The sequence below is a fragment of the Alosa pseudoharengus genome, unplaced genomic scaffold, assembly GCF_046254945.1.
Source record: "Alosa pseudoharengus isolate Yale_2024_CS ecotype anadromous, Long Island Sound unplaced genomic scaffold, YU_APseudo_1.1 YU_APseudo_1.1_scf_6, whole genome shotgun sequence".
NCBI lineage: Eukaryota > Metazoa > Chordata > Actinopteri > Clupeiformes > Clupeidae > Alosa > Alosa pseudoharengus.
This window is the reverse complement of record NW_027468848.1, coordinates 33,887,084-33,899,370: the sequence shown is the minus strand read 5'-3', so window position 1 is coordinate 33,899,370 and position 12,287 is coordinate 33,887,084. Positions and strand designations below refer to the sequence as shown.

At 41.1% G+C, this 12,287-nt stretch overlaps 1 protein-coding gene across 1 annotated transcript; it reads left to right on the top strand.

Annotated features, from left to right (window-relative positions):
- Positions 1 to 3,567: 3,567 nt before the first annotated feature.
- Positions 3,568 to 11,545, top strand: slc2a11b (solute carrier family 2 member 11b). The gene is made up of 12 exons (XM_076271365.1): positions 3,568 to 3,603; positions 4,247 to 4,345; positions 4,766 to 4,926; positions 6,998 to 7,122; positions 7,417 to 7,546; positions 7,853 to 8,001; positions 8,387 to 8,574; positions 9,075 to 9,185; positions 9,539 to 9,640; positions 10,122 to 10,197; positions 10,362 to 10,489; positions 11,342 to 11,545. Exons 1-12 carry the CDS (start codon positions 3,568 to 3,570, stop codon positions 11,543 to 11,545), a joined length of 1,509 nt encoding a protein of 502 aa, XP_076127480.1.
- Positions 11,546 to 12,287: the final 742 nt, after the last annotated feature.

The window sequence follows — 12,287 nt, the reverse complement described above, 5'->3', positions numbered from 1 at the left end:
TTAAGTTAAGTTTACATGAAATATTCATGTAATTTCAGGTGGCATGTACTGAGAGTAAGCATTCAGATGTACTTTGTATTGCAACATCAATGTTAAAGGAAGATAACTTTGATGCTGAATGTTAGTATTCACAAAGCATGGTTCGTCTCAAAGCATAACATAAGATATAACTAGGCTCCAAATTCTGGTCTCTAAACTTAACGCTCCTTAAGAAAACGTTTGCCAACACCGTTAGCTGCTGTTATGATCTCAGTGTTCATCTGGCAAAGGCTCATGGGAATATAGCCAATGCATCCGGATTTTAGTCACTATAGTGACTAAAGACTTGACACCACACCAAACCACACATCACATCTTTCAAAGGGGATCTTCAACCCTGTGTAGCCCTCAAAACTTGCAACACAGTTTGGCATTCAACAGATCTTCATCAGACTCTATTGAAACTGACATTTGCACTCAAGGTCAGTTCAACTTGAATGGCCCCGTGACTCTGCATGCCACAGTGTGTGGTAGCACCTCCAGTGGGAAAGGAAGATGACTTTAAACTGCATTCTAACAGCTCTCTGTCTGGCTTCAACCAATATTATTGTCAATTCTCATCACTTAAGCCAGCAACTCAAGACCACTGGTGCTATAGTTCAAAATAGTTCAGATCCAGATCCAGACAAATCCAGATCCAGGCACACATATGGATTGAAATGGTAAAATTGTTATCTTATTGGACTGTGTTTCAAAAACCAACACTGATGCGTGTGCCTTCTTCAGGGTGTCTGATGTGAATAGTCAAGTTGTATTTTTACACATTTCTCTAGTTCAAGTATGATAGAAATAAGACTGTTGGCCCCAGCCATGGCGCAACTGGCTGGGGCACCTGCATCGTACGCCGGCGACCCGAGTTCAATTCTCGCCCCGTGGTCCTTTACGGATCCCCCCCCTGACTCTCTCTAAGGGACTGTACGATATTTAGCGGGGGGGGGAGGGCCGGTCGCCAGACGTGTTCTGCCTGGCCCTCCCCCCTGGTCAATTTTCCTCAGGGGCCTCCCCCCGGCTGAATCAAATAAAACTGGTCGAAAAACGTTTACAAGGTTAAAACGGCCAGCAAATGTCATAAGCACACATACACGGGGCTACAAACCAGTGTTGCGCGGGTTTGGTCACAAGCGGCCCGCGGTCGCCCGATATTTTAATCATACCGCAACTCGGACCGCGAATATTAATTAGGACAAAATTATACCCGACCCGCGATCCGACCCGCTTATTTACAAAATGTGTGCTTTTGGTTATAGCCTGCATGCAGTAGTCCATTTCTGTAAAACAAACTTATTTATTTGCGAAACTTTATGCAGTAGAACTACACGCAGGCATGCAGGACATAATGTTTGCGCAGGAGATAGAATGAGAATAACAGCGCAAGCACGCACGCAACCACCAAGGATTAGAACACGATAAGATTTGGCCATGGACATATTCTTTCGAAAATAGAAATGGGGAGGCAAGGTAGGCAAGAGAGATACATTTCTGGTCAAAACGTTAGCGTAAGAACTGGTTTAAAATGCTGAATGAAGCACAAAGCTTTACTAAAGCACATCAACTGTTTAAAGTCACAAACACAACGAACTAAGTTAACTTTTATGCATGCGCGAACCTATACATACCGGTAGATATGGCTGTGTAGTCTGTGCCATAAGATTTATTCCTGCAGGCTGCCCATTTCGGCTGTCATACTTTTAAATGGCTTTGCAAGAAGTAGGCCTACATAGACCATAACTTGTACTACTGTCATCTTCTTTAAGAACTTTTCCCAATATTTCCCATATCGCTTTTCCTGAAGGGGTGTCTTTATTATTTTAACTCGCGTCTTCAGCTTCTTTACTGTTGACTTACTGTATTGATGCTTTACTGTAGCCTTCTCGTGATATTTTAAGTAGGCCTATTTGTAGAAAATATATATTTAATTAATTTTAACTGACCCGCCCGCAAATGACCCGAATATCATTAAAATATTTGGTTTATGACTCATAACCGCGGGTGACCTGCAAGCTTATACGAGGGGAGTTGTGGGAGATTCAGGTAGGGTTGCGACTTTTGGGACTCGCCCACTCTGTCAAAGAGACGTGAATCATGTTTTGGCCTACAAACCTTTTAAAATATCGAAAACGGATCATTGATCAGGGGGAAAAAATATCATGGATCAGGAAAAAATAATTTTCCTCGGCCCTCCCCCCAGGCCAAAACATTTCTCCTGGGCCTTCCCCTAAGGCTTAAAAAATTCTCTTAGGCCCTCCCCCCCCTGACGACCGGCCCTCCCCCCCGGTAAATATCGTACAGTCCCTAACCCTCGCTTCCTGTCATTCTCCACTGTCCTCTCTTTAAAAGGCATAAAAAGGCCAAAAAAAGAAATAACAAATGTCTGGAATTATGCGATGATCAAACTATGGAACCTCTGCATGCTGGAGCCATGCCAGGCTGAGGCTCCTGAATGTCTGATAAAACGTCATGTGACTTTGGATGACTGGATTAGTCTGTTCATTAACACTAACTTATTGCCCTGTGAAGGGCACAGAGTTAGTCCCATTTTGATGCTTTAATTCAAACCCAAATTATTTCAGTTTCAATTATTTCTCACCTTTTTTCACACTTGTTCTCAACGAAGGGTCGAATTTGACGCCTGAGAAGCTTAGAGAACGAGGGAGCCTTCAACAGTTGTGAAGCGTGGTGTGCACCAGCAGGTTCATTAAGGGGTTCCTCCGACTAGAGTTGTCTGCCATCGGACATACAAAACAAACACTAAAGTGCAGTAATACTTCCTGAGACTAATGACCCAGGACTGTTACACTTGTCTATGATCACATTACATGCTGTCTCTAAGGGGGATACTGGGGTCGCTGTGTGGTCTCGAGTTTGGAATAGCATCTGTGCATGTTTTCTGACGCACGCACTGTGTGAAACACTTTGTTGTTCAACTATGCCTATTTACCCACATCAAAATAAAAGCATAGCCTATGACTCCATGATCGATGACTATAGCATACCTCTGAAAAGTATTCCGTATGTGGAGTTTTCTAGCCGGCTTTATGGACTTCTGTTAATGTGAAACGTATTTCTTACATCGATGAGTTATACTGCATGCCCCCAAAGAGGCTTAGGGGCTCTGCAGGTCACTTGACTTGAGAAACAATGGGGTCTTTGTAATCAAAGCAAGCTAATTATGAATCATAAAACATAAGGTCAATGGGATAGGATAGGATGTGTGATTCACACTCTCGGAAAAATCTTATTGGAGTGTCAAGATCCACATGGGCTCATTGTTACTTGTAGACAGGAGGAGAGAGAGCGAGAGAGAGAGAGAGAGGGTGTGAGATGTCTGCTAAGATTAGCTACCTAAATTAACTGTAATGACTATTAGGCTATCCGCCCCTTCTTTCAGCAGCCCTCCATTTGCTGACAGGTAGCCTATAGTCAAATGAAGTTAGAATTCGTGCGGTATAGGCCTTTTGAACTAATTTAATTGATATTAAATTGATTATTATAAAACTTCGAGCATCATTTTAATGAGGCAATCTTGAAATGTGTACCAGTGAAGAATCACCGGATGTGCCCAAGGTAATTCTGTTTCTTGTTTGTTTGTTTCAGCACAGTATTTTACAGTCTTAAACTTTATAGTAACTTTATAGTCAGGCAGTGATACTGCCCCGGTCTATTGGTGGAGCAGCGTTCTCATTCTGTGATTGCAGAAGAAGAGACTTCACGCTGGTTAGAAAGCAGAAGAAATGCTATTTTATGCCTCTTAAAAAGTCGGACCTTGAGCCAAACAAGTAGTTGTATTATCCTCTGCGTAAAAGTTGTGCGTCGTGACCTTGCGCAAGTCTTTGAAGATGAGCCACTAGACATTTTAGCTAGAAAAACAGCACAAACGCACTTATTGAAAATGACAAGGGATAATGGAGATATCATGGAGTCACTCCCTTTGTTGAAAGACAGACATGAGCAAATTAAGGTAGGTGTAAGTGGGCAACAGTCTATAGTCTAAATGTAGTCATATAACGGTATCAAGTAGATGCATAAAGTTGTAGCCTACTCAGAATCTTTGGTCTATAGCCTGCAGAATATGCACGATATCACATGTAAAGCCTTAAATGTCTTTTTGTAAGATAATTGTACATACCGTAGGTTATAATTTGCTCTCATAAGATTTCATGACTTCTGTTCAGTCTCCGCTCTGCCCTGTGCATTCCTTTGATTTTAGCTTCCAAGCAAAACGTTGCTGTTGGCTGTTTGGGCAGCTTGCGTAGGCGGGACGTTTCAGTATGGATATAATGTATCTGTTATAAATGCTCCGACAAAGGTAATGTATTATATTTTGCTTGTAGCTTTCAATATGACACAATTTCACTTGAGTCAATTACCTTCAAATTCGTGCACCCCTGAGGATAATGTTATAAAACCGCTTCAAATATCAAATAGGCTATCAGGGATTCCTTTGATAAAGTTCTCCTTACTCATAATAGGATTACAGTTTTCATTGTGTTCCTAAAATGTCATCTTGGAAAGCCGCCTGTGACAGTCACATGCAATACTTGAGGTCAGCCAGTGTTTAGTCATGGTACAGAGGTGTAACCCAAAACAGCCAAAGCTTCCTAATTCCTAATTGCAAGATACCTGCTAATCGTCATGCCACCCCCCCCCCCTCTCTTTCTCTTTCTCTCTTTCTCTTTCTCTCTTTCTTTCTCTCTTTCTCTCTCTTCCTTCCCCCACTCATTATCAGGCTGTACAGTCGTTCATGAATGAAACATGGATGGAGCGATACCAAACTGCCATATCAGAGCAGATGCTTACTCTATTGTGGTCAGTCACTGTGTCTATTTTCACAATCGGAGGGCTTGTCGGTTCATTGGTCGGTGGGACATTGGCAATTAAGTGTGGGAGGTAACTATGATTTAATGTTATTTTCTAACCAAACATTTTATAACCAATGTAGGGTCATGTAAACAGTCATTGAGTGCACCTGTGGATGGATAGATCTTTCATAATAATCTGCCAGTTCCACTCAATGGAGGGGGGGGGGGGGGCATTCATGGTCCTAATTAGACAATTCATCCTCTAGGTCAGTGTTTCCCAAAGTGTGGGCTGCGTCAAGGCATTGTAGGTGGGCCACGAGACGTAGCCTAAATTACTTTATTAAAACCAGTGCTGCCGATCCGACTACGCACATCATGCACATTTGAATGTTTACAACACCAACACCATTTTACATGCAAGGATGATACTTGTTGGGTCCTCTCGATCTCCACCATGCAGCACTTCATTGGGAACGCATCTTGAGCACAAGAGAGACAGAGAAATTGTGGCAGGTTCCAGCTGCCTTGTCATTATTTATATCTATATGTGGGCCACAGAAGATTTTCAGAATTTAAATTGGGCCTCAGCAGTTTTAAATTGGGAAACCTCTGCTCTAGGTACCCAAATTAATGGCCCTATGACGTTGAGAGGGGAGAAAAATGAGGAGAGAGAAAAAAGCCCACATAGGGTAAAACAGAATAATAATTTAAAGAAAATGGCTATAAATTCCACATATAAAAACAGCATCCCTCATAGTGAACCATGGAATCAAGGGCAATGTGCAGGATGTAACAATCCCAGTCTGTCTCATTGCATTGGTGTAGACGTATTGCACACACAGCACTGATATTAAAATAGATGGTACACTACTTACTCACTATTCACTCCATCTGTCTGTTCATCTGCAACTGAGGGAGATGTGTTGGCCCAGTGGGGACACTTGACTTCTTCTTCAGTGATGAAGAGAATATAATCTGTGTGACCACCATTGTCCTCACACCACCGGGAATGTATTCAGCAGTCTGTGAAAGTATCCTCACCTTGTCTAAGAGAAACAGCTGTTATACAAGATCCAACCAATATTTGGTTGCAGGTTGGTTGCTTTCACCTCATTTATGAAAGCTAGACATTCCGACTTGGCTTCTTGCAGTAGAAGCAGGCAGCAGGTTAGCTCTTTCCTAGACCATGACAGACAAGTCTTTTAGACCCATTCCTTTGTCCACTCCTGGGTAGGTCAACGTTTGACCCAAGTCGCCAGGCACAGACATGTCTGTGTGAGTGAGCATGTCAGGTAAAAAAGACCGTTAGCATAAGGGAGGCAATTCACGTTCATGTTTCTCTCACTCACGCTCTGTTGTCTTTAGCTCCACTTGCCACTACTCAAGCTGAATTAAATGGCCTGCTCAATCTCTTTCTCCCTAAGTACTGTAGCCTTTTTGTCAGCCCTGTGTGTCTTCAGGTCCAACTAACGTTTTCACCTGTGAAGTCATGACTTTTTATTTTTCCTCACCAACATCAGACATCATGTGACAAAGTGAAAGAAGCACTAGTCAGGATTAAAGCAAACAGATCAGTGACAAATGGCAAAACAGACCTAGATGATAAGTAGCCTAATGTCATACATATTTTTGGGGGGGAGAAAACGAGTAAAATAACCAACTCACTTAGACAGGGGCTGAGTGGGAGAATGAGTATTACTGGGATATTAGCGGCAAGCTTCTGTGCCAGTGATACCAATTGGGAATGGGGGGTGTTGATAGAAGTGTGACCCAACTTGGCCTGATTCCTACTGTAATGGGTGGGTGTCTACTTGAAACATATCCTGGCAGCTCATTTAAAATCCTCAGTAGTCCCATCTCATACCTGCATGTCAGGTATAGTTGTTTCCACATTATGAACCAGGGCTGAGGGGAGGGGCTTCGGGAAGTGAGTGAGGAGTTGCGATCGCACAGTCCAGGCTGTTGGAGGGTGCAGCAAAGAATTGATACAAATAGCAATATTGTGTGCTTTTTAAGCTCACAGTAATCAGCCTGGCCTCAAAATGTTACTGGCCGACTGGGAATTCTCACAATCCTCCCGGTTACCACTCCACTACAGCACTCAGATCACTTGTATTTGATAATGATCTCAGACCACATTTTTTTTTCTCCCTTTACAGGAAAGGGACACTGTTAATCAACAATGTCTTTGCTATACTGGCAGCTTTTCTTATGGGTATAAGCAGTCCTACTGGTTTGTTTGAACTGCTCATAGTTGGACGTTTTCTAACAGGTGTAAATGCAGGTAAACCATCTAAGTGATTCAACATGGAAATTACATTTGACTATTCAAAAAGCAGAATGTTAAGACTCAGATTATTAGTTTTTCAATCCTTTTAATAACTCTCAGCCTTTCAGTATTAACAAAAAAAATAGGATTTCAGGCAAAATATGTACAGCAGGAATGCTGTTAATTATGCCAAAACACAAACGTAGTTGTAAATAGCTGTGGTGCTATCCTGCTTTGCTTTGTATGTGTTGCAATGAACAATCACATGAGCAAGATAAAGGAATTAATTTCTGTGTCTGTAATTGGCAGGTATTAGTTTATGTGTGCAGCCCCTCTACCTGGGTGAGATTGCCCCACGGGCACTGCGTGGAGCCATGGCCATGGGCACGTCAATATTCATCACAGCGGGCATCTTCACCGGACAGGTGGTGGGACTGAAGTAAGTCGGGTGATAGTGGAAAAAGGAATACTTTTTTCCTGGTTATCATATGAAGTAACATGTCAGAACAATATTAAAAATGATATTATTCAATTCATATTGTTTTATTATTATGTGATCTGTGTGAATAATGTCCAGCCATATAGATGTGCAGATGAGATGTCTCTGATATCCCTATACAGTATTGGCCTTCATTCATTTATACATCAGTAAACAGTATAACACACACACACACACACACACACACACACACACACACATAGGCACATATAGGCACACTGTAACTTCAGCTGACTTTTTTTTTAGAGAGTTGCTTGGGAGAGACGGGTACTGGCCCATCTTGTTGTCCACCACCTGCGTCCCAGCAGCAATTCAGCTGGTCATTCTGCCCTGGTATCCAGAAAGTCCCCGTTACCTACTGATTGACAAAGGAGATGAACGTGCGTGCAATAAAGGTAAGTGACGGTTGAAATTTTTTTGCAGGTTCCAAATATTCCGCGTCTAGAATGATATCTGGTGAAAATTCTTAAGTTTATAACATTCTCATGCATGAGTAAAAAAGGAGAATAAAATCAAATGAGTTTTTAGGGTTCGGGAGTGGACATGAGTGGTGGGTCTTTAACAGTTTCTCAGAGATTCAGAGGTATTCAGTCAATTGTATCGACATGTATAAAACTTGAAGACAGTTAAAGAGTGGTTTTAGTCTTGAATAAAATAGGCTCAGCTAAATTGAAATGATGCCAGTGTAAAGTCTTAACCCAGCGAAGTAGAACAAAAAAAATGTGGCCAAAAAAGAACTTGTGAGCTGAGGAATGTGCCATGTCTTGTGCTTTTTCACAGCACTGAAACAGCTTCATGGTGCAGATAAATACCATGGAGAGAAGGCAGACATTGAAAGAGAGAGAGTTAATGCTATTGGAATCAAACCTAAGAAGCCCTGGGAACTCTTCTCTGACCAGAGCCTCCGATGGCAGCTTGTCACCATTATTTTCATTAACATTTTCCAGCAGCTCAATGGCATCAACGCTGTATGACTCTGTCCAGTAATGTTTGTTGTAATTTTGCTTGTCCAACATAGTGGCATGGTCTTTGACCACAACTAGTCACATCATTGCTGTTTGTTTTATTTACTCAGATGAAAGATCAGTGTGTTGTTAAAATGTATTGGTTACTGACAGTTAATGATTATTTAAAGGTCCCCAATATTGGCCTGGACAACTAGTGTCCACTGCACAGATGATGAAATATAAATATCATACTAACATCATTTTTAGTTGGCATGTTACAGGATCCTAATCATTTGCAGGTTTCAAAGCAAATGGAAACGGTTTACGAAATATTAAATATAATAGATAAAAAGCTGTTGATCATATTCAGATGGCCTTAGGTAGGCCCCATTTCCCCCATTTGTTCACTGCCCATTAGTTATCACTATACAGTACCACTGTTTCTGGTAGATGGTCATTATTAATGTTTTATTATCATCATTGTATTTCAAATAATTAAAATAGTGTATTGTTATTCACAGATCTATTTCTATGCAGATTATGTCTTCACCGAGGCAGGAATTCCACAGCAAAGGATACCATATGTGACATTAGGTACTGGGGCTTGTGAGTGTATGACTGCCCTCACCTGTGTAAGTTGACTTGGATTGGACTAATTTGAAATGCTTACAAACGTAATCTTCTAAAATGTAAATGATTAACCTCACATCCAGTGGAGCGATTTTAGACAGTGGTAGATTCATCTAGAATAGCCCCGAGCATGTTCTGTAGCTATACTATAACTTGTCCTAGCTCTGAAAACATGACCACACTCGAGCACAAAATGAGCACAGTGTACTGTCTGCAGACCACATGGGGTGAGGATTCTTCAAAAGTCTTGATGTGAGAAGGAAGGAAATGACTTGATCAGGAGGCATATTATTTCTTCACTGATAGTCGGCTGGAATGTCATGTGATGCATGATGCATTGTGTCTGCCCCCCCAGGGCATGTTGATTGAATCGCTGGGGAGGAGAGCTCTCATCATCGGAGGATACTCACTCATGGCCGTCTGGTGTATCTGCTTCACACTCACGCTCACCTTTCAAGTAAAGCATTTCACAGTGTTCTCTACATTGCAAAGCTTCCCAGAATAAGATTAGTTTTTGGAAGGTTCCAGAGCACAGTGAAATTCCAGATGATTAATTGCAGAGAGCAACAGGGATTTGCCCAGAGCTGAATAGGCCTAATCTATTTGGTAATGGAGAAAAAAAGAAATCAAAATAAACAATAAAAATGCTTTCGAATGTAAAAAAATATGCTATTAGTACTATTAAAATTATATGAAATTGTTTGATTTTTAACAGACAATGCCCACGTTTGGGTTGAACTCTGCCCATTGCTGGCCCACCCCTAAGACAGTCGGCTATGATTAAGTACCTTCTGTTTTCCCATTGGTGACTGCAATAATTTGTCAGTATCAGTGGTGATGGATTGTAGTATAGCAGCCTTGCTCTGAAGTCCAGTGTTTGTGTGTGTGGCAAACCATAATGGAATCCTAAATGCTGGATAATTCTTTTGTCTCCTCAGGATGTCAGCCCATGGGTGCCGTATCTCAGTATGATCTGTGTCTTCGCTTTCATCCTCAGCTTTGGCTTGGGACCAGGTGCAGTCATGCACTAAAATACACTTTAAGTGTTTTTTCTCTTAGTACAAAAAGTGTACTAGGTTTATGATCTTAGTTCAGCCACTGACCTCAATGAAAGTGGAAACATTTTTACTTTATATATCATGTTGCAGAGGATAAAAGTATTAATGTTCCTGTCTTAGGTGGCGTCACAAACATATTGGCCGCCGAGCTCTTCACTCAAACTGGGCGTCCTGCTGCCTACATGATCGGCGGCTCTGTTAATTGGCTGAGCTTTTTCTTAATTGGCATGGCATTCCCATTTATTGTGGTAAGTGGTGGTATGATGATAACTACTGTGGAAGAAATTTTGCTTAAAGATCTATAAATACTGAGAGTCTGAGATAAGGTTTCGTCTTTCTCATTTCATTAACCCTTAAAGGAGTACCGTCACACTGGTGTGACGGGAATGTTGGGAAATTAACATTCTAAAGAATATCTGGGTTCATTGAATTCAACATAGAATTTTAGAACCTTCAATTGTTGCGGAACTTAGAATGTTGAAAAACCTACACCTTTAAGGGTTAATCTCTGCAGAGAGGTCTCATATGCATCAGCCAATCAGGATAAAGAAACAAAGGCTGTGCACCAAAGAGACAATCAGTGTTCCTCACACACACATTTATACCTGGCATCATATCATAGTATCATTGCATCATTGTATCATTAAACCTCCCTGCACACACACATGCCTGTATCAATACAGATCCAAGGACATTGAAACTGGGTTAAGAACATTTCTATCGTCATACAACACATGATTTGTCATCTGCACACCAACCGGAACAGAAATATCAAATGAAAAGCACTTTAAGAACTAGGTTAGTCTCCAACGGAAGAATGAATTCAAAAGGCAATAGAAGTATCAATTATAAGGAACATTATGAACTAGGTTAAGCTTTAACAGAAGAGTTCATTCAAAAGTGTAAGATCTTACACTTACAGAAACACAATTATCAAAGCAAAAACAACACAAGGTTAAAGTCCATCTTTGTCATTTCCCCCTCACACTACCAGAGCGCAAAATGCTGAAGACACAAGTAAAATGGTTTGTCGTGTTTGTCAGCATCTTGGTGATTCTACATATTAATCTATTCTAGTCTTTTCACACTTTCATTTTCAGAATGGGCTCAAGCAGTACTGCTTCCTCATTTTCTTGGTCGTCTGTGTCATGGTGGCGACCTTTATATTCCTCATAGTTCCAGAAACCAAGAATAAAACCTTTCTGCAGATTCATGCAGAGTTCCAGTCCAGGGGTAAGAAGAGGATAAGCAAAGTAGATGGGGCTGACGGGCCAGGAACAACTCTGTTATCGACCTCTCTGTGAGGAGAACTACCATTCTGATGCAGCCTAACATGCGTCTCTGGTGTTTACTTGAAAACTTCACAAAGTCGTGTTAATGCAAAAAGATCATATACTGATAAGAGGAATAATTTCCTTGTCATAATCTTACTAACTCAAATCATCAGCTAACAGGCATAAAATACAACAAAGGATTGCTTTTCTTCTGGAAAAAGATGACGTTTAGTTTGGACATTAGTGTTGAGGCTAAGATGTCTCTTGTCTTTTTTATAATATCTTCTGTTTGTAATGATGTCTACGGTATTTGTATGATGTATGACAAAGATTTTTAAAAAAGAGACCACATTCACTTTAGATGCAGTTATATTCTCATTCACAAATTATAACCATATTCCCATATAGCAGTGGAGGAAAATGACAATAAAAGCAATGTTTTCATAAAGATGTGACCTAGGCTATTTAATCACTTCAGTTTCACAGCCTTCAGATGGTTATTGCTGGGGTCATTCTAACTAACCGCTGGTCATTCAGACACTGCCTAAATTCATGTTCATGAAATAAATTGTTCATGATTTGGAAATAGGCAATTCGCCTTATTCACCCGGCGGCCAGAATGAGGCTACAGGGTACACTTGCCATTACACCTCAGTGCAGCAGATGGTGGTAATGCACTCTGTTTGCAAACTGCCAAACCGAACTGCCTTTTTCACCAAAAAAAGAATAAGGGTTCTTCTTCTTCAGTGAGTTTTTTTGGCACTTTGCAAAC

Coding starts and splice junctions, on each gene's coding strand:
- slc2a11b (XM_076271365.1), top strand. CDS start 3,568: ATGTGTACCAGTGAAGAATCACCGGATGTGCCCAAG. Junction 3,604..4,246: donor AATCACCGGATGTGCCCAAG/GTAATTCTGTTT, acceptor CTTTGATTTTAG/CTTCCAAGCAAAACGTTGCT. Junction 10,490..11,341: donor TGGCATTCCCATTTATTGTG/GTAAGTGGTGGT, acceptor TTTCATTTTCAG/AATGGGCTCAAGCAGTACTG.